Source organism: Euleptes europaea, chromosome 9 (assembly GCF_029931775.1).
Source record: "Euleptes europaea isolate rEulEur1 chromosome 9, rEulEur1.hap1, whole genome shotgun sequence".
Taxonomy (NCBI): Eukaryota; Metazoa; Chordata; class Lepidosauria; order Squamata; family Sphaerodactylidae; genus Euleptes; species Euleptes europaea.
In genome coordinates, this window is record NC_079320.1 from 30,606,668 (window position 1) to 30,632,815 (window position 26,148).

A 26,148-nucleotide genomic window follows, 5' to 3' on the forward strand; every position below is an offset into this window, starting at 1 on the left:
TTTTTGCTACCCACAACTGAACAAAACCTAGAATGCGAAAATCCTGTTCCACTGAGCATTCTGTTAACTACATTAGGCAGTTTTCCTGTTTATTTGAATACCAGTTACCCAAAGTTTCTACTGCACTTGAGAGCCTTAGCTAGCAGGAACCCATCTGAATGAACTGAAGGCTTGACTACAGCAGTTTCCATTTGTTAGTGATGATTACAGGCATCTGCCCCAGTCCATATGGATTTTTAAAAGTCTCCTTGAAAAGCAGTAATACCTCAACAGAAGTATCCCTTCATCAATGGAACAAGAATGTGTGTAGCTGGGGGGGAAAGCTCTTTCTATACTCCCCGTCCTACCAGGAGCATTTCACTTTCCATAGCATAACTTAGCACAAATAAACACAAATGGAAAATGTGATAATGTGGCTCTGTGGGAAGGAGAAAAGAAATTCCTTTATCAGCAACACAAATCAAAATGGCACAAAATAGTGCAGATTTCGACTTACTGAGCTTACAGATTTATCAGGTGTAACAGCAACTCAAGATTCCTGTTGGAGACTTTAGAATGAGTTAAAAATAAAGAAAAATGAGCTGGCTTGTGATACAGGTGATGAAACACAATAAATGGCTCTGTAATTGATAAGGTTCACCAACCCATCAGTCCAACCAAGAAAACAGATCATCCAGAGGAGGCAAAGGCATAAATATGTGCATTCTCTTACCTCCAAATTAGTGTTAATTGAATCTCATTTATCGTCATTGTTCTCATCTGTATAATTGTGCTTTTATTACAAGGAGAACACAGCCATTACAAAAGAAAGTTCATAAACACTGTCTCAAAAACACTGATATAGTCAATCACTTCTCTTCTTAATTAGATCAACTCATAACTAAGCTAAAAGTAAATGGGATTTTATAGTCCATAATATAATGTTATCATGAATTTGATACAAGTAAAATGAGGGCTTTGAGTTGTATCCAACCCGTTTTTCAACTGGCGACCACCAAAAAGGCTATTGTGGGAATCATGGGATCTACATGGACTTTTGTCCACGGAATGGGGATGGTATTAAGTAGAAGATTTAGCCAAGACTGAAAGAAAAAGCTAGCTGGATCCAATGCATAACACTTATTTTTGCATATTAAGCAGTAAACATTTTAAACTATGAACATGCACAATTAGGGATAGGTGCCTCTGATAGCAATCTAGAGTAACCAGGTACAGTGTTTAAGAACTATTAAAGAACTTTTCATACTTGTAGCCAAGCTGTCGACATACCACAGCTGCATCCTTATCAGACCATCCATCATCACAAATTGTCCCCCACTGGCCATGGATAAAGATCTCCACCCGTCCTTCTTTCTTATTTTCACCATCCATCAGTCTGATGGGAGGCCCTGGGAATAAGTTACAGCTGTTAAGATACAACAATAGTAGCAAGAAACTGTACACTAGCTAATATCTATCACATTCAGCGAAAGTGGTCAACTGAGGCTTAAGTTTAACATGTATTGCAGGTGTTTTTTTTAAATATTAGGGCTGAAAGTATTCAGAGCAATGACAATCTTATATTAAGAATATCTATACTTCCAGTTAACATGAACACTCTCTTCAGTATCCACAGGGAACTAACAGTCTTCTGCCTGCTGATTCCAAACAGGGTCTCAGTTTTGGAAAATGGCAATAGATTTTGCCAGTGAACACTGGAGTGGGGTATTTTTGACATTCAAGTTACAAAACCTATACATCCTGATCCAGCCAAGAATACCTGTACATGTTGCATTTGCTGGATTAGAAACCACGGGCATAAAACTGATGTGCCTCTAAATATGAATGAGAATGCACATTGAACTGCAGATATTGGCTCTCCATACATTATTGCTTTCAATGAGACGTGCCAATTAATAGTAACATTTTAATACTTTTTCAAAGGCACAACTAGGGTTGGACTGAAATATAAACACACAGTTCCAAGATCCTAAAGAGTGAGTTTCCAGAGTCTGAAATATGGATCCTAGAACTCAAATACCAAATTTAGGGTCCTGTTTTATAGACTGTTTTCCGAATTTGGGGGACCTAAAATCTGCAATGCTAATATGAATTGTGCCACAACTGAGCTGTGGCTCAGTGGTAAAGCATCTACTTTGCAGACATTAGGCTCCAGGTTCAATTGGGTATTTTTGACATTCAAGTTGTAGTTGAACGGATGAGACAGAAGGTGAGATGAAAGAATTCTACCTGAGACCCTGGAGAGCCGTTGTCAGCCAGTGTAGAGAATACTGACCTTGATGGACCAAGGGTATGATTCAGTATAAGACAGCTTCTTATAATGAATGCTAGTTTTCTTATATACAAGTTTTCTTTCATATGGGAGAGCAATGAAACATGCAATTCCTCCCCCTATCATCTAACAAAAAAATGGATTACATGACTAACTTTAACCAGGTGTTTCACCTCTAAATGACCTTCAGGCACCTTCTGCTCCGCTAACTCTAAGTTGTTCTTTTGTGTTATAACTTGTTTCCTTGGACGCTCCCCTTTTCAGCAGTGCTACCAACCTTTGCCTGAGACACGGGACATTCACAACAAGAACTGGTTCCATTACACGTTAATCTTCTCTCAGAAGCCATATGGCAGGCTGCCAGCTCCCAAAGGGCCTTTACAGCAAACGTTTGTTCATCATCACTCAATGAGCTCATAAACCCAATCAATACATTTATCCTCTCACCTTACATTTTCTCAAAAGTTTAGCAGCAGTATCACACCAGGGTCTTCTGCTGCTAAGAACGTATTATGTTGTGCAGTAATTCTAGCTGCTTTTTACTAGAATACCACAGACCGCCGAACATACGAAAACAACTAGAAGTTTCTTTCAATATCAAAATGAAATTTTACACGCCATGTTATCCTTGCTCCCTTTAGTGTGTTTTCTTACATCCTATTTATATTTCCATTTTAGAACACCGAGGATATGCGCTGAGTGTCTTCAGGCTTGTCTGAGCACATGCTGAATGAAGCCTGCTTCAGTGCGCATCCATTTTGCAGCCCAAACTGTACTTACCCCATTTATACAAAGTAGTGATGACCAACAGCACCATGACTGCGGTTTGAACTGTAAACTGGACCTACTGTAAGTCATGCAACTGCTTCACCACAAGAGAGGATTTATTCGTAGCACTTTCCTCACGGAGTAAAATGACCAAGGGAACTGACAGTTATCAGAAAGAAGCATAGCACATGTTAAGTGCCACAGATGGAAAGAATAGCTGGCTGCTGGATCTGATCCACACAGATACTTGGGTCTGATCCAGCGAAACAATTCTGATGCTTTTCTGAATGTTTGCAATCATTCTTAATGATCATTTCGATACAAATACATACTTTGATACACATTTAAAATATTTTTTCGATTTACTCTCTTCATTGAATTTTAGAGAAACCGGTGAAAACAATACAGCTGTTGAGATTCAGTGCAGCCAAAATATTATGTCAAAAGAGGTAATCGCTGGCACTTTACAATTACACTTAATTGTGAGAGAGTAGGTCAATGTGGTTCTGGCCAAATAGACACTCTTCAGCATTTCTTGTTTAGCTGTGACTTCCTCAACCTTGCATTCATGGCTCATTACCAATGCTGATTTCTCCACACCCATCTCTCCCCTGGACATCACAGACTCTTCTGCATATCACACCTAATCCCATCACGCCTGCTATTCACATTTACATACTGTTAACATTTACATACTAGTGCTTGTCTGAATTCGCTCTCCTCTACCTAAAGACAGATAGATTCACATTCTAGCTGTATCTGAAGAAGTGAGCTGTGGCTCACGAAAGCTCATACCCTACCAGAAAATATTTTTGTTAGTCTTTAAGGTGCTATTGGACTCTTGCCCTTTTCTACTACTGCAGACAGACTAACACGGCTACCCACTGTGAATTATTTTCCTCAACAAGGCTAGAGACAGATGGATAAAGCCTTTTATTCAGGAATCTGTATCTGAACTGGATAATCTGAGGGTTCTTTTAGCAGGGGTGGATTTTAATACTACATTGGCAGTTTCTTTCCCAGTCAATTAAGATTAAAAAATACTAATTTCCTTATTGGTTATTTAGACAGTTCCTTTTAAAAAAATTTGGTCTCAGTGTAACATTGTTCAGGGCCGAATTGGCCATATGAACAGTGTCATTAAAGTAAGTTATTCCACTTAATTCAGGGGCAGCATCATCCGAAGACCCTGATGCATCATTGACCCAGCACAGGCTTGGTGTCCTCTACTTTGTTCAGCAGAGTGGACACCTGCAGAAAAGGCTTTGCTCCAAGGTGTAGAGAATGTAGCAATTGCACTGAGGTCCGTAACAACTCTGCCACAACCCAGAAGCGAGGTTTATGGTATCACCCTTAGTTTGTACAGGAGCCTTGCCTCTTTGAAATGAAGGGAGGTTTGTCTGAGCACCATCAGGGCTTAATACCTGCACCCCCACAGATCTAAATTTTCCTTCTGTTGTTGTCATCATCTAGAAAAGCTTATTCTGCAAGGAAATAATGTTAGTTTAGGCTCTACTCATATTACCTACACAGCAATTCAGGATATTAGCTATAAAAGTATGTGTATTTTTACTGACAACCAACTTGTTACCTTGCAAAAGATTCATTCACAACCATGAAATTGATACAACTCTCAGGTACCCAAAGGGAATTTTACCATATGAATATATTTAATCATACCAGACTTTTTCCAGCTCAGGTTAGGTTTCATTGCATTATGAGCACAGCAGGACAGATGGTTTGTCTTCCCCTATGTGAACGGGCACCGTGATAAGAATTCCTGCTATGCTGGTTCTGAAAATTCTTATTCCTATGAAACACGTTGTCTCACCCACACGGAAATTCTGTGGTACTGTTGGGATAATTTAACCTTTGGGGAACTGGGAGTTGTAAAATGATACAAGAGGAGGTTAAAAAAAAAGAGTGGGAAATATGGATGTGGAAATACATTTAGCACAACAAAATTCATGTATGATATGGAATGAGAAATCTCGTTCAGCACTATAATATGTTTTAATAGGGTTGCCAGGTCCCTTTGTGCCTCCGGCAGGAGGTTTTTTGGGTGGAGCCTGAAAAGGGTGGGGTTTGGGGAGGGACTTCAATGCCATAGAGTCCAATTGCCAAAGTGGCCATTTTCCCCAGGTGAACTGATCTCTATCAGCTGTTTTAACAACCTTTTGAAGAGGAAGTCATAATTTAACAGAAAGCCTCAACTTATATCACTGACTGGTTACATTAGCTAAACAACTATCCAAGAGTTCTTTGTTAAGCTGAAGGGCAAAGTACAACTTTTAAACAAATTACAGCCTAAGCTGCTTGACTGTTCTGACAGTGCTATCCTAAGCAGAGTTACCCTCTATAACCTTTGAAATCAATGGGCTTAGAAGGGTGCACCTCTGTTTAGGATTACTCTGTGTGTTTCTTACTGAAATTGCTATTTCCTAACTCAGAGACAACACGTTTCTTAAAGCGCTCAAGAACAGGAATGATAAAATAAGGCCATTCATTCTCATACTTGGGAATTAGGCACACAGGGTTCTTTAAATGCCCACAGTTGGCTTCTAAGATATGCCAGAAGGTTATTCCCCATGTTCCCATGACTTTCACACATGCAATTCCTCCTGAAGGTCATACCTATAAGGAGAATTGTAACATTGAATGATTTATATTTCCTGTGTCTACTTTCAAGTAAAACATTACCGCCATAATTCTAAGGACTATGCATATCCTACATTAGAAAAGTATTCTGTTTCTATTACTTCCTTAATATAAACAATGATAGAGAATAAAAAAAGATCAAGTATTCCCCTGTATCAGTTAATCAGCTGTTTCAAAGGACACCCACAGTGACCAGTGAAACAATACTCTGCCCACAGAGCAAAAGCGTTGGAACCTCAGCTGAGTGTCATCAGTTGAGTCGTCTTTTTCACATCACAAGTCTGTAAAGCTCTTTTTTACTTTGTTGGAGGTAACTGCGGATAAGTCCTTCATACTATATAAAAATGTAATGCTCCTTTTTTTAATCTGGTTGATTTTTATCCTTGCTCTACAGTAAACAGAGGACCCTTTAATAGATTTTATTTCTTTTTTGTCTTTCTTATATAAAAAAGCAGTTTGTTCCAGTATTTTGAAATTGCTTTGCACTTCTGTTGTGACTCTCTTATTCTCTTTCTAAATTCTGTGGGCTTCAGCTTTTGAAGTGGATGCTGTTCAATATACCTACTCATTCTTTGATTCCATTTCTCTCTTTGGTTTAACTCAAATACAGTGCTCAGTTTTATAGTTTAATAAGACAAGGCAAACATGGATATTAATTATTATCCTTTAAGTTACTATGGTGCTCTGGTAGGACAGCAACACAGTACATTTCATCTTGGACATGTTAAAAGAAAGGGACTATGCCACTGGAAAAAAATATCAGCGATCAGAATCAGCTCCATGGAGAGTTTTATCATTTGTGTACTTAGGTGTATGTATGAATATACCATATGCTCTTCAAAACCAAAATTCTAACTCTGTGCTCTGCCACTATAGCTTTGCTCATCTGAGTAGGGTCTTCTGAGTAGGGTTTGCCAACCTGAGTAGGGTTTGCCAACCTGCAAGCGGGCAAAATCAACAACTGCCATTACACATGCCTTCTCCGTTGTGGCCCCCGCCTTGTGAAACAGCCTGCTTGAGAAGGTCAGGAAGGCTCCCACTCTCCTGGCTTTCTGCAAACTATGCAAAACTGAATTATTCAAGAGGGCTTGTCTATGCAGGCAATAGGGTAGCACTGTACAAAATGATTAACAAAGTTACTTGTTCAAGTTATTAGGGACTGTGGTCTGCACTACTGTGTAGTTTGCTATAAATTGGATCTTACTGTGTAATTTTGCATCCTTGAATGTGTCATGTTAACACTTACGCTTTGCTTCAGTTCTGTTTTTTAGATTTCTGGTTGGTTCGACAACCCCAATCTTATTTCATTGACTGACCCATTCCTCTTGATTGTATTAACTCACTCTGTGTAAACTGCCTTGAATACCAGCGAGAAAGGCAGATGTAAATAAAAACATAAATTATGTAAATTAAAAATAAATAAAATAAATAAATGCATAGGTTAATCGGATAAAAGACTGCCAGTTTAAAAAAGGCTGAAAGAATGAAAACACATGACCTAACCCAGGGCTCTTTGTGTAGTCTTCCCCATTCAGGCCATCTATTCCCTTCATGAATGTTGAACTGCCTCCTCCATTGAAAAGAATGGGAAAGACCTATGGTGTATATGACCTCTGCTCATACAACATAGTCCCCATACTACACTGGGTCATTAGATGGTGATTTTTTGAGGACATTCCAGATGGGTTGCAACCCAACAGTTCTTTCAGATTTACCTTGTTCCCAAAGAGACTACATTTAATTAGCAAGGATACTCACTGCCAATGTTCTGTCCTCAAAAGGTGACTTACCCAGTGAGATTTTGTGGCTGTCATTATCTGGATAGCAGCTGAGTCGGACATCCTCTTGGTGGCTACAGTCATGCCTTCCCCATTCCCTCTTTGAACACTGGACAATAGCAGACTCCTTTCCTGAGCAGCTGACATCATCCAACCAGATAGGTCCCACGGTCTCTTCCGGGTCGTGTTCCAATGAACTTCTTCCATTCCTGTGCACACACAGATTACTGTCATAATTGTAAACGATACAGAGTACGTTAAAACCAAAAATGGGAAATAATCTCTTGGGATTCTAACAGATCCAATGAACACCCCGAAAATAAGACTAGGTTCAGTTTCCATTAGAAATTTTTTATTTTCAATTAATGTTTCTTAATTCTCATTACGTTCAAATAAACATTGCTAAAATCAATTGACACTACTTTTTTAAAGCCCACATTCAGCACAGCATTTAATCACAACCTTAATGCAATGTGCAGAGTTTTTACTGCATTCTTTTGATGCTGAAGACTGGTGCAGATGTCATGCTGCAGATTGCTCAACCATGTGGACTTCCTCTCCTCACTTCTCTTCATGGCAAACTATTGCTTCAGTTAACTATGGTAATTGTGGGTAGGCTAACTCCTGCTTAACCCAGGATCTTGAAACGGTGGAAGCTACACGCATGAAAAGAAGATGATGGGGGGTGGGGTGGGGGATATGCTTTTCCAACACGCTCCTGGTTGCTTAGCCATGGTTGGGCAAACAGCAGAACTATATCTGCACTGATCCTGATTATCATCTCTGTTCATATGTCTCGCTTAAGCACACACCTGTCCTGCTGTCCATATAAATATCTGTTCCAGCAGAAACGTTTTCAGAAATTCCTGAATAGGAGGCAGTCAAAAAAGCAATTCCAGCAATGAAGAACACCCTCTCCCCCAGTAGAAGGAAATTAATTACAGGGAGAAAATAAAACACATAAAATAGCACGACTAACCTCCCCCTCCACCCCCAAAAAACCCCCCAACCTTCTTTCAGTTAACTTACGCAGTATGTATCCGTACATCCTGAAAAGCGTCATAAGGATGTAACCTGAAGCAAAAACTCCAAGCAATTCTACACATAATATGATGCAATTTGCAAAGAGTTATGCACTGCTTTGCAAACAGGTGTCCTTACTTAAATCCCAACTGCTGACAAGCCACCTGAGTGTTCAGTTCAGTCCACCCATCATCACAGACGGTGCCCCACTGTCCATTGTAAAGCACTTCCAGCCGTCCCTTGTGGTTCCCTTTCCCACCTGCTAGTCTGATTGCACCATCTGTGGGTTTAAAAAGAGTTAAGATTTTAAGAGACAAACTGTGTGGGACATAAGCTGCACCATAAAATTTGCTGCAATGTATCACTGGGCTCGATGCCAGATACTCACAGAGTTTATAAAGAAAATGGAAGCCAAGAGAGGGGCGATCCAATGAACGAGCATTTCCTGTAGTTACTGCTATCCACTTTCATTATTCAATAACTAGCAAGCTTCAACTGCACAGCTAGAAATGTGTTATTGCAGGGGACTGGGTTCTATGAAACAAAGAGCCAGCTGGGTGTAGTAGTTAGTCAACCTAGGACTGGGCTCAAATCACCACTTAGCCATAATGTTTACAGGATGACCTTGGGCCAGTCACTCACTCTCTCTCATCTGTAAGCTACCTCACAGGGCTGTTGTGAGGATAAAATGAGAGGAAGTGAGGATAAAATGAGAGGAAGCGAGAACTATGTAAATCACCCTGAGCTGCTTGGAGGAAGGGTGGGATAAAAATATGGTTCACCGATGAACTTCACTGAATTCTTTTTCAGTCCTCCTGAAAGGCTGCTCCCAAAGTTTAGGAGGCCCTTGAGATACATTCTGGCTGAAGACTTCCATACAGCAGGGAGAAGCAGTTTTACTGCACAAACACACACAACTGCTTTTGCATCCTCAAACCACCCCTTGAAGCTGCTGTTGGCTCCACTGTGAAATTTACATGAAGCCAGGTAAGTAATATGATTTCTATGATGGATCCAACAGCAGCTCCAGTCTGAGGATATGAAAACAGTGAGGGGGAAGGGGGAAGCTACAGCCACTTCTCTCTGCATGCTGTGGCTGCAAATGGAAAAGAGCCCGTGTGTGGCTGGAAAGCAAAATCTCTCATCGCAAATGTGACTCAAAGTCCTTGTGTTGTTCCCCAACAAACACAGGAACTTTGTGACATGTCGATGGAGTCTTGAAAGCAGCTCTCAGGATGGCGAAAAAGAAAGACCCTATTCCATGAACTCCTTTTGCTCACAGTCCATGAGGTCCCACCCACCATGCTTACTTCACTTGCAATTAGATTCACACAACCACTTCTGTGTTACGGTTGATAGAAGACAGGGTTTAAGGGCTTATGGTCAAAAGCTCTATTCAAAATAACTATGGATTATTTAAAAATACGACATAGTTGTGATTTCAGCCGTACAGGACAGTTACCTCTGACAAAGCATGATTTTTTTTTAAATTGAAACCACTGTAAATAGTTTGTCCTATGCTAAAATTAGGCCCACGAAAGTAGCCTGTGGTCTTAAATGTTTGTGATATCATATGAGTGACAGATGTAGGTGTGGCACCCACACAGGATTTCCCCTATCCTCTTGTCTCTGTACAGCCAAAGAAGCTTACAATCAATTTTACAAAAGCTAGCAATTTTGTAAGGCAGCCACCTACCTGCTAGGGGAGTGCAGGATACTCCTGCGTCTTCTTTGTGGCCACAGTTGTGCTCTTGCCAGGAACTCTTTGGACATTGTTCTATAGACAGTTCGTTTCCTGTACAACGCACTTCATCTAGCAGCACAGGACCTGAACCTTCTCCAAAATAAGCTTGGCTCCAAGCCTTGGCAACACCCCTGTTCAAACACAATGAACAGAAAATACAGTTATGGCAAATAGTCAGAACACCTCTCTAATTTAATTCTTGCCAGCGTGGTGTAGTGGTCAAGAGCGGTGGACTCTAATCTGGAGAACCAGGTTTGATTCCCCCACTTCTCCACATGAAGCTGCTGGGTGACCTTGGGCTAGTCAAAGTTCTCTCAGAACTCTCTCAGCCACATCTACCTCACAAGGTGTCTGTTGTGGGGAAGGGAAAGGAAGGCAAATAAAAGCCACATTGAGACTCCTTAAAGGCAGAGGAAAGTGGGGTATATATATAAAAAAAGAACAACCCTTAACCAGCTTAGTTCAAGTGTTGCAATCCAAAGTGATAAAAGTGATACTGACTAAGGATCCAGGTTAGGAGTGTATAGAGCAGTTACCTAAAATGCATGCTTCTTAAAAGGAACATCTTTCAGACATTGTATACCCATTTTCATCAAGATGTTGCAATGCATCTATCATTTTTTAAAAATTCTACCCTTGTTCTTACTTAACTTTTTTTTTACATTTTTACAATTCAGTTCAAGTTCAGTAGAGTGAGAAAAAGACTTTCAAGCTTTGTAATATACTAAAACAGGTGCTAACTTTTAATTTTTTAATCTGCCTATCTAAATGAATTGTATTTTTATACAAACAACTAACAGACATGAAGAGCAATACAAAAAAGGTGTTTTGTATGACTATTCCTTCAACAGATTTTGGCTCTTTGGTCTCCAAGGAAACACTCTGCTATAACAGGCTTGCAATGTTCTTAAATCACCAGCTACATTTGGAAAACTGCCCGAGGATGAACAGACCTCCTGATTGTCCTACCTGCCTGGGTTTGAACCTAACCACAAAGCAAGTATTTGGAGTATTGGTAAAAAGCATTCTTGAAGGTGTGCTTTGATCTTGGAGGGCTCATCGTGCGTTAGGACTAGTAGCTGCCTCTCAATGTGCCCGTTTGTTTCCAACTTGCTCGATTCATATATTTGTAAACGTATATTACAAAAGCCCATGTCTCCAATACAATTTCCTCATGAGGAACCTGAACAGCTGCCTCTGAAGTGTCTTACCACTCGAGCAAAAGGGTATTAGGAACAGGAACATAAAGAGTCAGGATGTCCAGAAGTGTGAGTGGCAACCACAGAGGAGGGTGATGCTGAAAAAAAGGAGTGAGGACATGCGTCCCTGACGGCTATGAACCCAATTACCTCAGACTGGAGCAGTAGAATGGGAAGAGGGCTGTGCAGGAGTCAGGGGGGAAAGGAGACAAGAGTTGAGCAAGGGGAATATGAATCAAGCAAGTTATAACCTAGGATGGAGAAAGCAGTCGATCCAATAATTTTAGGAAGGACACAAGGTCAGAAAGACTGAGAAAACACTGAATTAGTTAGCTATTTAGCTTTTCAGACCTTTAATTTATGTGCAGTAAGTTATCTATTCTACTAATATGTGTTATCTGCTGCTGTATGTTTTTATCTTGCTCTCACTACATTATATTTCTGCTTATGTAAAACCATTTATTGCATTATTTAACAAAGATTCCCCAGCATGGTGCCAGTGGGGCGCCATGGCACCCACAAACATTTTTCCTTGCACCCGCCAAGTGTTGTTAGAAAGTGGGTGGGGGACAGGTGGGGCTTTTGCCCAGCAAGGGTCCTGATTGGCTGTGCAGATTTCTTTTAAGTCTGATTTTGGCAGCAGCCAAGGATCTTCACTTATGACTGAAGATAAGCATCTTGTTAAGCAGAGGTTCTGCCTGAAATATTGAAGTACTATTAGAATTATGCATGACCTCACTTCCCTAAGATTTTGTGGTTGGCTCTGCCTGCAGGCTCAAAAAGGTTGGAGACCCCTGATTCAATACTTATTATCATGTTTAATATGTATTCCTTCAGACTTCTGCAGTCCTAATCCTATTACATTGTTTATTAGATGTCTCCACATCCTGTTGATTGCCCTGACTTACATTATGTAATCCACCCTTAAGCTCAGTAAGAAATGGGGACTATAAATAACATAAACAAATAAACTTCTTTTTTTGCATGAGAAATTCTCACTGTACAGTATGTAAGGATGCTGGCATGTGAAGAAACATATTACGGTGTAAAGGATTGGACTAGGTCATCTTCAGATCATATACATCTAACCCAAGGATTTACTGTACTCTGAGAATAAGTATGTAGTGTATCAGAGGCTAGAAATCCAAATACTAGACAACACATTTTTAAAAAGTATACTGGGAAGTAATTAATTAGATGAATAGTATTTCCTTATTGTCACTGGCAAACTAATCCTGGCATGTTTTATTGCACAGTAATGCCATATGAAAGCTTTGAGAGCGTAGGAAGGTTGTACCGAGAGGCTTCATTTAAAAATTTGCAGAACATCTCCAGGTGGATTAGCTCTAAAACAATGTACGCAGATCAATCTCTATTCCACAACTTGCCTTTTTCGGTTCTGAAGTAAACTTCAGACATGGATAATGGGCCTACCCGCTACAACATCTGGCTATTCTTTTTGAGCTCATAAGTCTCTAAATTCACATAAAAGCCATCTGGCTGGGGACTACTTAAAACAACTATCATGTACAAAGCTCAGCAGACAGAAGGCATTCTAGTCAACCCCTCATAAAAGCCTGAGCAAAAAGCTAACATGTTAGAACGTGGCTGGTGTTTGGAATTGCAATAAATTGGGGTCTACTAACTAGAGTTGGGTTGAAGTCCAACGAGTGCCATGGGGGCATGCAAGGGCGTGCACTCCTGTAACAGGGCTTCCTTCTTTCTCTCAACACAGCTTGTTATACTGCCTTGAGCATCAGGAATGGGGTTGCTCAGAAGGGAGCCTTGGGGACCCCATTAAGCACAACGAGGCTCAAAGTGCAAACATTTGTACCCAGGCCTAGCTACGAAAGAGAAGCCCCGTGGCACAGAGTGGTAAATTGCAGTATTGCAGTCCAAAGCTTTGTTCACGACCTGAGTTCGATTACAACGGAAGTTGGTTTCAGGTAGCCGGCTCAAGGTTGACTCAGCCTTCCATCCTTCCGAGGTCGGTCAAATGAGTACCCAGCTTGCTGGGGGTAAAGGGAAGATGACTAGGGAAGGAACTGGCAAACCACCCCGTAAACAAAGTCTGCCTAGAAAATGTTGGAATGTGACATCACCCCATGGGTCAAGAATGACCCGGTGCTTGCAAAGGGGACCTTTACCTTTCCTAGCTACCGAAGCTATGAGTTCTAACCTACCTTCATACATGAATTCGATAGATAACACTGGTTACATTACTTTCTCCCAAATTCAGATCCAGTGTGTGAAATAATAATGTGATAGGACAGAGTGAGGGCACTATGAGTCAAGGTATGTGTGTGAAAACATGCAATTATTATATTTGGGTGTTGACAGAGGAGAGACGATCCTTCATTAAGCAAACAAGTGACAGGCCAAACCTCTCCAATAACCTCGTCCACATCTACAGGTGAGAAAAGAGGAAATGCATCCAGGTAAATGGAATCAAGGGATGCAAAGCTCGTGACTGATTCATGACTGAATACAATACAGAGTCCAAGCTGGAAACGATCTGAATTAAATAAACCACAAAGAGACTCACAAATTAATATCAGTGGGCTTCTGGACATAGGATGGGACATTATGCTGTGAATTTCCACATTTCCTGTGTGTTCCTAGACTCTGCAGAGCATACCAAGACACAGACTGCCATTTTCACTGGCATCCCTGCGTTGTTCACAACATTTAGCTTTCTGCTGAGAAGGTAAAAAGATTCTATTTCTAATAAAAGGGCATGATGGGTTCAACTATTCAAATTATGAGTCATATTTTAATATGTAAAACATGCATCCAAATTGGCTTGATTTACTTTGTTCATTAGTAATTATTAGCTTTGAAACTGAATACAATGTATTGGGGAGGGAACTTACCCAAGACCAAGCTGCCTGCAGACTACCTCAGCATCAGCATCATCCCATTGGTCATCGCAGATGGTCCCCCACTGACCAGAATGGTAGACTTCCACTCTTCCTTCATGAGCACTGCTCCCATCAACCAGCCGGATCGGGATAAAATCAGAGGCTGAAATGAAATACATAATGAGAAAAATGAGAAAAATTGTTCTAATCTATGCCCTTTTATGGTCCAGGAACTTATTTTGGGCTTAACATGAGACACTGAAAACATTACAGCAGAAGTCTGTGTAGATAATATATGAAGAGCATATAGCCGAAGGGATATCACAGTATTAGAAAATGGTAGTGACAACGCAGTTGGAGCAATTTCTCTAGGAGGAAAAGCTAAAGCATTTGAGGGTTTTTAGTTTAGAAAAAAATTACTATGAAGGAGGGCATGCCAGAGGTTCATAAAATTATGTGTGATGTTGAAAAAGTAAAAAGAAAAATTTCCCCTTAAACCATAAATACTATAATTCAGAGTCATCCCATGAAATATACTGGCAAAATAAAGATTCAGGACAGACAAAAGAAAGTACTTAGCTGACATTAGGACGTTATACCCATTTGTGGGGTAAAGGGTCTATAAATGGCTAGTGGCTTAAATGAAACCTCCAGGTCCAGAAGACAGTACATCTCAGAACACCAGCTGATGGAGGACAAACAATGAGAAAGGGGCATGGGCCGTTCCCTACATACCCTGTTAATAGGCTTCATAGAAGCATCTTAGCAGCCATTGCTGGAAATAGGATGTTGGACAAGATGTCTCTCCTTATGTTCTTGAAATGCTGTGGGCCTTGGTCTTAAAAACACACTTTAGAGACGCAGTGCCAGCACCACATTCAAGGTGGATGATTTCAAACAGATAGCAGAAACTCTGTTTATTAGAGAGGAAGGGCTGAATAAATATGCCAAGACCAATGGTTACTGTGCTGTTTAGTAGCTGAGATCAGAATGCTAAGGACAGCTGTTGTCTCTCAATCCAGAGAAATCATAAGAGTGCTGTCCTGGAGCAGGTCCAAACCTGATATAAGTAAGCCTACCAGTTATTTTTGAGTCAGACATTTTAAAGATGAATGGACTGCAATAGACATTTAAGAGGAAGCTGTACTACTTAAGCCCCTAGCAATTTGCATTCATGACCTTGTGAACTAAAATAAAGTGAAGGATTATTATTCTGAGATTACGCAATTAGATAAATACGCCTTTTAAAATGGCCTCCTCCCCTCCTTCTGTTATAGTTAAGGTGAGATACAGTTACTCAGAAATAATCCAGTTGTGTAATTGCATCTGTAAACACACAAGTTAAACAGGAAAGAAAATTTTGTTTCACTTTGTCACTACTGACTATTCACATCTCCCTTTACTTGCTACAGCAAGACTAAAAGTTTTCCATAAAAAATCTAATATTGCCATAGGAAACCATTATTCAGATTACATATGATTTTCTTAACTATGTTGGTTTGGTTCTGTTTAAAAATGGTCTCTACTTCATATCTAATTTACTCGTTACCATGCTGAATTTACAATTGAATAGCTTTCAATTTCTTTACAATGATAAATGGCACCATCACTTATTTAAAACATTTATCCCACCTTACCTTCTCAGACTCGAGATGGCTGACAATGCAGCAACCATTAATTTTAGAAGCCTAAACTTTATCATAATCTGTTAGTTCTTTGGGGTGGGGGAACCTTCATTACTTTCACTGTTGCATGGATATGATACAGAAGAAAAGTGAAGCATGAAAATACATGATTTATGCTTATTATTTCTCTCCAGCTCATCTGAACTACAACTCTCTTGACCCTGTCCACAAGACTCTTAAGATGTCCCCACACCAAGAATCTGCTGATTTACAGGGGTGGCAGGAAAGATCAGACTTGTGTTGTCTGGAAGCCTGCTCAACTGCAGGTCCAAAACTATCTTCATCCAGTCTTTTGTCTTTCCATGTAGGCAGTCCTCATCCACTACTGGGCACACTCCCATGGTCCATCTAGTACATCTATCTAGAGTGAAATTCTGTGGTAAAAGGGATTATTAAAAAGGGATGCTGCGATAGCGGAAATCACTGCTGACTGTACCTCTGTGCAGTCTGATAAACACTTTTGTTTCTCCAGCTGATAAGTTCATGCTGTTATGATTTCATGTGAGGGGGAAGAAAAAGTTACATGAACTGACCTCAAAAGTTATAACCATGCCTCATTCTAACTCTCCTAAACTACTCTTTTTAATACACAATAGTCACTGAGGTCTCTCTGAAAGCAGAATAAAGACCTGTTTTAGTGCGTGCTACCTTCAGCATTAAATTTTTTACTCTATAAATATCAGAGGTTGGAGAAGTGGCACAAAAGGCCTTTCATACCATGATTTGACAAAGAATAAAACCAAACCTTAACATTTCTTTTTCTGCATCTCCATGTAGATCCTGAAAACATAATCAACCATGTGAGCAATCTACACTTTTGCAGCTGGGTGACCCCATGGAGTAACAGAGAAGTTTAAATTTCATCCATCACTTGGTACACCAAAGAGGGCTTCACTTGAAAGGAAAGGACACAATTCACTTTCTTAAAAGGTGATGAATTACTACATCAGCAAGTGTTTTTGGCCAAGACAAGCACAAGCACACAAAACAGCATGCATTTGCTCCAGAGACATACTTCTCAAAGGGTGAGGCATGCCTTCCTAAGGAGGTGTAGGCAGCTGCTCAGGGAGACATGATCTCATCCTACAAGCAGCTATCTGAGCTTCATGGCTGCACCTCCTCCCATTGACTAATGATGCTGGGTGCCATGGAGAAAACCCCTATATTTTCCTGCAGGCACTAGGGGTTTGCATCTAAGGAACCATAGCATGTTGCTTTAAACCCCCAGCCTGAAAAGAGAATGACTGATGAGAGTCGGATTAATTTCTCTCTCCTTTGGTTTAACAAAACATTAAATGAGTTCAACAGTCTAGCTCACAGCCAGGAGAGCAGCCTTTTCCTTTGAGAAAGGATGAAGCGGTGGGGGAGAATACAAGCAGATAATAGGATGGGCAATTGCCCCCCACATAATCGTCTGAAAGTCCAGTGAAAAGAGCAAAAGGCATGAGAATCACTTAAACTCCAGTCCTGATCCCTGAAGGCAGAGCCCTCCGCATGTACACGATGGTGTCCACAAAAACCTCTGTTGCGAAAGAATTCCTGCTGATTCTGAGTAATTACATCCAAGCTAGAGATGTGTCTGAGCTTGAATCTGCTACAGTCATGTAGTAAGCAGGATCTGGGGACATCTGATAAGCAACAAGAACAGGAAAGGAGACATGAACCTCCCTATCTCTGTCGGGTTGCAGTGCGGCAAGCCACAGGCAAGAGTTCTGCACGCCTCCGTCATGGCACCCTTTCGCTCCTTACATTGGATCTCCAACCACTCTCCACTTAGTACATGGCAGTAACAGACATGGGAATTTAACACCCAGCCATCTACTTTGGCTCTCAGTTTCCCACTAAGGGAATGACCCTTGTTTTTCACTTCATGTACCTTAACTTCGTACTTGACTCCAAGAATAAGAAGTGAAGCAACTTCTTCCTCGTTTCAAAATGCAATTTAATTTAAAAGGGGAAATAATATTAGTCAGCATGCCCCTGTTGTATTCTACACCAACTGTTCTCAACAAGGCTATTTTACACTGAATCTAGATAAGGCAACTGCACTGGTTAACGTAATCCCACATCAAATAGTATATATGCATTTATATTTTACCATGAGAAAAGCTACACGCGACAGCAGCTGCCATATTTTGAGGACACGTTCCACCCTGCCAAATATGTTTTTCACATAGCAGGATGTTTTCTTCATCACCATGGCAATGTACATCACTCCAGTAAACAGGGATAAGGCCCAGTCCAGAGAATGGGGTTTGCTTTGCTGTGCCTCTTTCTCTATGGGAGGAATAATAAACACAGGGAGTTAGGGGGGGCGGGAATCAAGACAATTCCTCACTAATGTATTATGCAAACTAAAGATTCCATGCTTCACCCAAGACTCTGCTTTTCCCTTCTTAAGAAGACTTCAGAGGACAACTCTGGGTCACAAGAAATAAGCAAAAATATATGTTCACTACATGATGTGGGGTGTAAGTGAATGTGTATAAAGTGTGGTCGAGTCACAGCCAAGTTATGGCAACCCCACAGGGTTTTCAAGGCAAGAGACTAACAGAGGTGGTTTTTCATTGCCTTCCTCTGCACAACCCTGGCATTCCATGGTGGTCTCCCATCCCATTACTAACCAGGTCTGACCCTGCTTAGCTTCTGAGATCAGGCTAGCCTGAGCCATGCAGGTCAGGGCAGGGGGTACGTACATAAATTCAATGTATCCAAACTATTTTAGACATTACCCTATCAGCAGCTCATTGAATGAATCTTTTTCAAAATTTGAGTGAATCATACATTACAAGGTCTTCATATGCCCCACACATCTGCTTCAGTATTGTCAAGACACGTACTCTGATTTTCATGCTCAATATTCTAAATTCGCAGGTACATGCATGTCTAATTCAGATCAGGACCACAGCAGGTAAGAAGACCTAGAATGGCTCTAGAGATCCATGATTTACCCCATTGGGGAATCTTGCAGGTACTGATGGATTACATGCAAGTTTTCTCAATGGGGAAACAGCAGCTCACAAGGGCCTCTTCAAGTTAGAGAAATGGAACATGCCCTCTTCCCATAAACAGTAGTCCTGATATAAATCAGGCGCACACACCTGAGAATTAAGGTCTAAGCTTAGAACTCCCAGAGAAGGTCTGTAAACAAGACTAGGAAAGAGAAGTAGCAGACATAAGGACTTCAGAACATGTGTTAGGGCCTCAGACTGCTTTTTAAATTTTCCTAAGCAAAAAGCCAGGAATCGCAACTGCCAATACCAAGATATTCTCTGATGAGCAGGTACCATTTTTCTAGTCAGCAACTCTTATGCCAGATGTCCTAACCAAAAACTTCTAAATTCAGGGGAGTTTTCATAAGCTATTTTGGGTTTAAGTGAGGAAACATCCTAAAATACTGCTGATGTACAGTATATGCATGACTTTAGACCACATCCTAGAACCTGCAGAAGAGGAGAAATGGCTCAGAGGCAGAGCATCTGCATCACATGCAGAAAGTCCCAGATTCAATCCCCAACATCTCCCATTAAAAGGGTCAGGCAGGAAGTGATGTGAAAGACCTTAACAAGAGATCCCAGAGAGCCACTGCCTGACAGATCGATGGTCTGACTCACAGTAAAATACCTTCATGTGTTCAAAAAGTAAGCTCTGTAGGTTGAAGCACTACAAACCAGTTCAAGGGTTTAAATGCCAGAAGGCATAGGGTTCTACACTGATGAACATAAATAGTATCTCTTCCCTCAATGCCCCATAGTGTCACATTTAAGAAATGACAGCAGGGATAACTATGGATATTATAACTAGCGCTACCGTTATGTGAAAAGATTAGTTGCTCATTCTGAAATAATCTTAACAGCCAAGTCTTGAACTAACAGGAACTCGGTGACAACCTATATTAGTCACACCTTGAGAAAGCAGCAAATAAAAATATTTTATATGAAAACTAGATAAGGGAATTGCACAAAACACACGGCTGAAAGATTAGGCAAAACTGCAGCCTCCAGATGGGCAGAACTTTGATCTCACCTAATCCACATATTTGTATAAATTGATCTAGCATGTGCAGATTAATATTAGACATTATAGAAAAGGCTTACTGCCAGTTCAAACTGACCACCCTTTAAGAATGGAATAATCTCTAGTTAACGTCACAGTGCAAATATTCTAAATGAACCCCCTGAGGCTTAACAAAAAAAAAAATCTGGGGCATGAAAAAATAAAGCAGTGAAACCACTCTTTGTGGGATATGGCAGGGTTGTCACATTTAGAAGAGATGGGATGCCTATGCTATTAACAGAAGAATATGGGGACACTAGACAGCATGGTTTTTCCTATGATAGTGCTGCCAAAGTGGGAAAACCCTTTAAACACCTATTAAAGTGTAAGTCTCGGTCCTGTACGGAATCTAGATGGGGTACTGTGGCATGCATTTGGCTACTTAAATTTATCAAATCTTCTAGACTCAGCTTTAGACTTAACACAGTTATCTGTAATGAGAACTATGTACAAGCATTTGCCTCTCCCCAAATCCTTCTTTTACAATAAAAGCTGCAGTGAGGGGGGGGGGGTCAATGACATAGAAAGAGGGGGGGTCTACGTAGAAAGAGTTAGCCCATCTTAATTTAATTGCCTCCATCCAGGTGACCTTTATTTCCTAGGACATATCTTCAAAAGTCATAATTGGTTCATTAATCACATCTCTGCGGTATAACCATAGCAACTTACTAAGTCTGATATTTCATTACACTGATGCCAGCTTGTCAAGTTACATTAATTAAAACTTTCATATTTCAGCCTGTCAGGAATTACAATACAGATAATAAGGAGGGAAATCTGCCTAACACTTATACAGAATTCCCTGCCATTTGGGGTAATAATGGACAAGTTTGATAAGCATGTTCCCGAACCCCATTTGCTCCAAAAAACAAAAGTCACCATAGTGATTTAGAAAGGGAAAAAAAGAGCGAGACAGAATGTATGTCAGGAATAATCACTACAATTTTCCCTTCCCTTCACCCTTTATGAGCTTCTGGGTTTGGGAAGCCTTAAATCAACTCCAGTTTGCTGTGATATGATCTGAATGCAAGCACATTGGAAAATTGGATTTGGATTTTTAAACTTTCCCAAACTTTTACCAGAAATCAGACCCCCGACCTTTGATATGCCTCAATTACCTCAATTGCCCAATAAAGTAATTCAGGAGAGGTTATCAGGATCAAACAGTTCTTTTATTGGCCAATAAAAGAAATAGCGCGTGTGGAAATGCCCTTAAAAAGCGTCAGAGCACTCCACCAAGAACAAAGAAAGACATCGTGTTTTATAGACTTTAGCATGAAGGGCAGTAATCAGCATTGAGTATAACAATCAGAGCCAATACACATTAGATTTGTGTGTGTGTGTGTTTGTGTGTGAACACAACCATTTGCATGTCCTATGAGCGTGGTCTTAAGACGTTCACTTAGGTGGCTATATGATCTCTACTGGAGAAAGGAAACTTAACATTCTTATCTGACACTTCTGGTGTCTTCAATCACTGGTCTTAGGCCTCCTTAAGGCGGCTGGCTGTACCAGCCGAGCAAGGATGATCTCACTGGCACCTGATTAGAAATGGCTGCCAGCTTATGCTAACCCAGTGATCACCCACTAGTGGATCTGAACCATAAGATCTAGAAAGGTGTGTGTATATATATATATATATATATATATATAATATATATATATATATATACATATATATAAATGAGAAGGGAAATGTGGGAGGTTGGGGACCCTGAGCAGTTGCCCAAGTAACCTCCAGTGATAACCTAACTCTGGATTCCATTGCTAAGGTCACAACACACATCAATCAAGAGACAAGACAGAAATGTCTGTATCAAATACCAAATTTTCATAACTAAATATATGTTTTGTATTATCAGATTTTGAACATCATTTTAATCCATAGAAAGAAGAATTAAAACGATAAAAAAGTGAGTTGTAATACATTTTTATTTTGACTTTGTAGAGAAAAGTAAGCTTCCTTGAATCTGAAAAGATACAGAGGGCTAAAAATGTTTTAAATTAATAAAAACAAACTAGAATCACATTTTATAGTTTAAAAATTGCTGTTTACATTCAAAAAGGCTTATTTTCAGAAGTAAATATTTCTAGTGCTTATTTTTTTGAAAACTTTATAAAGGCACTGGGTTTTATGCAGAAGTCACAGTTATAAGCAGTTTGACTTACCCAAGTTCCAGTTGTTTGCATATCACCAGTGCATCATTATCATCCCAATGACTGCTGCAAATTGTCCCCCATATTCCATTCAGATAAACTTCAACTGTGCCTTCAAACTCATTTTTGCCACCTCGAAGTCTCACTGACCCTGTTTCAAACAAAAAAAGTCGAATCCTTGTCACAAATAGGTATTGGCAGCATCTAAGAGCGACCTTTTTTTAAAAAAAGTATATCCTCCAAACTGCTTTAGTACAAAAGCCATATCCTTGTCCCAAAGCATATTAAGATGTTTTTCCCCCATTGATGTTCTTTGGTACAGTTGGCTAAAATGACTATTCACTGGTATGAGGTTTAGCTGCTTGGTGTTAGATCTGGCTAGTACAAATCGTAGTTTTAAGGCAGATCCACATTTTTTTTCTCGAACATCAGTTGATCTTGCAAGAGACATAGTAGAAATTCAAAGGAACATATTAATATGAACACATGAAGCTGCCCTATACTGAATCAGACCCTCGGTCCATCAAAGTCAGTATTGTCTACGCAGACCGGCAGCGGCTCTCCAGGGTCTCAGGCAGGGGTCTTTCCCATCACCTACTTGCCTAGCAGATGCTCTACCACTGAGACATAATGGCAATTGCAAATGTGGCTCCCCCAGAGCCACAGAGTGAGTACATGAGTATATGTTCATGTGTCCCCTTCAAAAAGGGCTTATTGCAAGGAATACTGCCTGGGAAGGGTACTACAGGGGTGATGTCCAAATGCAGTTTATACACAGGGCCAACCAGGCAGGCCTGCAAGGGCTGGGCCTCTCTGGACCTCTGAGAGGATCCATTTGTCTATCTACCAGAGTCTAATATTACCATTACAGAACAAAAAGTGAAATTAACACGTCTCTAAAATATTTGCCCCATTTCTTCCTATAAACCTCAAAGCATTCCATATAATCATTCCTACACATAAAACAGCATTCTCATTGAAAACAAAATCAGGGTAAAACAATACTTAATGAGCATAATCAATAAATGCCTGTTTGAATAAAAATGTTTCATAGCATTTCCTACAAACAGATCAAGAGAGGAAATCCCATAGTAACGTGGCAGCTACTGTAAAAGTTAAGGTGTAAATTCTAGCTTACTCTACTCATTTCATGGGTAGAACCTGATGGAGGAGTTGGCCTGAAAAGGTATGAGCACTTTCACATCCCTTGTTAGTTGCTCTCTTCTCCAATTCCTGCCTAGTAAGTCTCTGAAACAGATGGTTTATTTTAAAAATTTTATTTATGTTATTTATAGTCTGCCTTTCTCACTGGGACTCAAGGCAGATTATACAAAGCAAGTCAATACAATCAAATGGATGAGACATCAAATAGGATCTGTATTGCAGAAATCTGGAAACAACCAAAAATCTGAAAACAGAACTGAAGCCAAGCCGAAGTATTAACACGACACATTAAATGCAAACATTATGTAGTAGGATCCTACTCACAACAACAGGCAGTACGAGCTATACACAGTAGTGAAAATCACATTGCCTACGACAATGTAATGAAAAAATATTTTTAACAACTCAGGCAGGACATGGTTAACAGTCTACTGGCACAGAAATAAGCTCTGGATAATTCCTTTTAAAAGGTAAAAAAGAAAGGAAAGGACCACAAAATATACCCCTACATTAATTTTATATTTTTACCTTCTCTAATTATATCTGGTTTAAAGGCATTAGAAAACAATCACATGCATTACATAGCTTTTGCAGTGACCCACATATTACACATGACACAGATGCCAGAAGTCTATTTCATGCCAGAGAATGCATTTGTACATACTTGACCATAACCAAACAGCCCTGCGCAAAGTTCATATGAATATATGGTCTGTACTTCCTTGTGTCAAAAAATGAATTAAGTAAATATCTCCCCACCCTTCGATAGTGACAAAGGCACGACAAATATATAAAGTGAGACTATTCTACACATAAATAAGAAGCCTGGCTTTATGTGATATTTTCTACAGCAATATAAAACATTTCTGCAGTTTTGTACGCCAACAACAACAAAAAGAGTGTATTATGCTACTCTATTATACAATAAATAGATTACAAACATAATGGAAATGTCTAATTATTGACACAACACTAAGCGTGACAAAGTTACTACAATGAAAGTATTCCCTCATAAAAAATAGGTATGCAGTGCATGTGAAGCCTGTCAGGACAATAAATTACAAATACTACTTTGTGCACGTAAAGTTTGCTCATCGTATTTTATAAAGAAGGGCACTGTATGCAGGTAGTTTTTGGTTATATCTACGGCAAAGGTCCCGGGGGGAGGGGGGTCAGGAAAAATGCATTTTCCCCAGTTCTTTCAGAAGATTTTGCAGGGAGAGCACTGAAATAAACCCTGTTAAATATGCTCACTTTTGTAATGAGTGAAATGTTTTTTTAAGACAAGGTTTTAATCACTCAGAATGTGCAGTATTAATATTATTATGTCAGATGATGATAATTCCTGTGTACTCTGTAAATAGATAAAACATATATTTAACACAACTATTTTGGTCAGAATATGCTATGTGTATGAAATGATTAAATACTATTGAATCGTTTTCAATATTATAAATTTAAAGTTAATATTCAGATATGCTCATGGTAACCCCAACACAGTCTGGCCCAACGGTAGGACAAACAGGTGCTTATATATTCCATATATTTCAATCTTCCTAAGCATTAAAAAAAAAAAACTTTTAATAATGGCTTCAGGGTTTCCAAAAATTTTACATCTCTAGTCATACTGGAAGCAGCCTGTTTCATTTTATCGAAGAGGTCATTCTTTTCATGTCATTTTTATAAAGGCTACATGTTGCATATAAAATAACAAAAAGTCTGTACAAAACATAGCCCACTTCATCAGATACACGAAGTAGACATCCAGTAGGCAGAGATATTTTTACACTACAAGCAGCAATGGGAAAAGGGAGGAATTATTTCAAAAAGACCCCATTCCTGACCTCCAAAGACAAAAGTCCTTAGGAGGCCAAAAGGGGGCTGCGCCGGCATTGGGGGGCCCTGCGCTGGCGCCCGGGCTACTTACACCATGCAGAGTGGCCCCAACACTGATGGGGAGGCCCAGATGCCGGTCTCCCAGTGCTGCCACGGCAGCGTTCCCAGGGCGTGCCGGGGGGGGGGGGCAGAGCTGCCAGTAGGCAGCTTCCTGTCCCCTTTCAGCCTGGCAGGCGCAGCATCGCTATTCTCAACGGGGCAAAATGCCCCGCTTAAAATTTTAAAAGCCGGCAAAAGGTTTTTTAAAGCCTTTCGGCGGCTGGGAAACAGCTTTGGAGGTAGCACCTGGCTATGCAATCCCCGGCCGCCAAAAGGTCAGGAATGGGCTGTCAGTTTCCCAGGACAAGGTGTTTGATATTTTACTATAATTAAAACAAAATCCTATCAAAAGAGTAAAAATGCATAAAGTACTTCCGACAGCTGAAAAATTGGCAAAGTTTGATGAATCTGAATTGTGTGCATATACCTGTAAGGAGGAACAACGACAAGCTAACAATCCCAGATCCCTTCTGATTCCAATTCTGACAGAATCTAATCTGTTTATGAATTCCAATTTAGCAACTTCTTGCCAGAGGCTTCCTTTAAAACTTTTCTGCTGAAATACTGCAACCTGGCTGCTGAGATCCTAGTAAAGGGAGGATATTTTCCTGGCAGGAAAGCACCGGTAAAGCAGACAAAAATGGGATTTATGCTAAAACTAGGATTACTTACAACTGGTAGAGTAATCAGAATTTTTTTGTACAAACCATATTTTAAACAAAACAGGTTTATCATGGAATATGAACATAGCCTAGTTTGTTTTACGTCAAGCTGGTTCAGTTAAGATGAAATTATTTCCAGTTGCCCCTGTGGAACATAGAGCAAAACAGCAACAGACATATTTGTAA

The 26,148-nt window shown here is 40.1% G+C and overlaps 1 protein-coding gene across 1 annotated transcript in view; it reads right to left on the reverse strand.

Moving 5' to 3' along the window:
• PRSS12 (serine protease 12) overlaps positions 1 to 26,148 on the reverse strand; it is a 62,408-nt gene that overhangs the window by 25,610 nt on the left and 10,650 nt on the right. The window contains exons 2-8 of the mRNA XM_056855026.1: positions 22,214 to 22,352; positions 18,087 to 18,265; positions 14,316 to 14,466; positions 10,196 to 10,374; positions 8,638 to 8,779; positions 7,489 to 7,685; positions 1,247 to 1,388 (exon numbers count right to left, since the gene is read on the reverse strand). Of these exons, the coding sequence (XP_056711004.1) occupies positions 1,247 to 1,388; positions 7,489 to 7,685; positions 8,638 to 8,779; positions 10,196 to 10,374; positions 14,316 to 14,466; positions 18,087 to 18,265; positions 22,214 to 22,352 (1,129 nt within the window). The remainder of the gene's footprint in view (positions 1 to 1,246; positions 1,389 to 7,488; positions 7,686 to 8,637; positions 8,780 to 10,195; positions 10,375 to 14,315; positions 14,467 to 18,086; positions 18,266 to 22,213; positions 22,353 to 26,148) is intronic.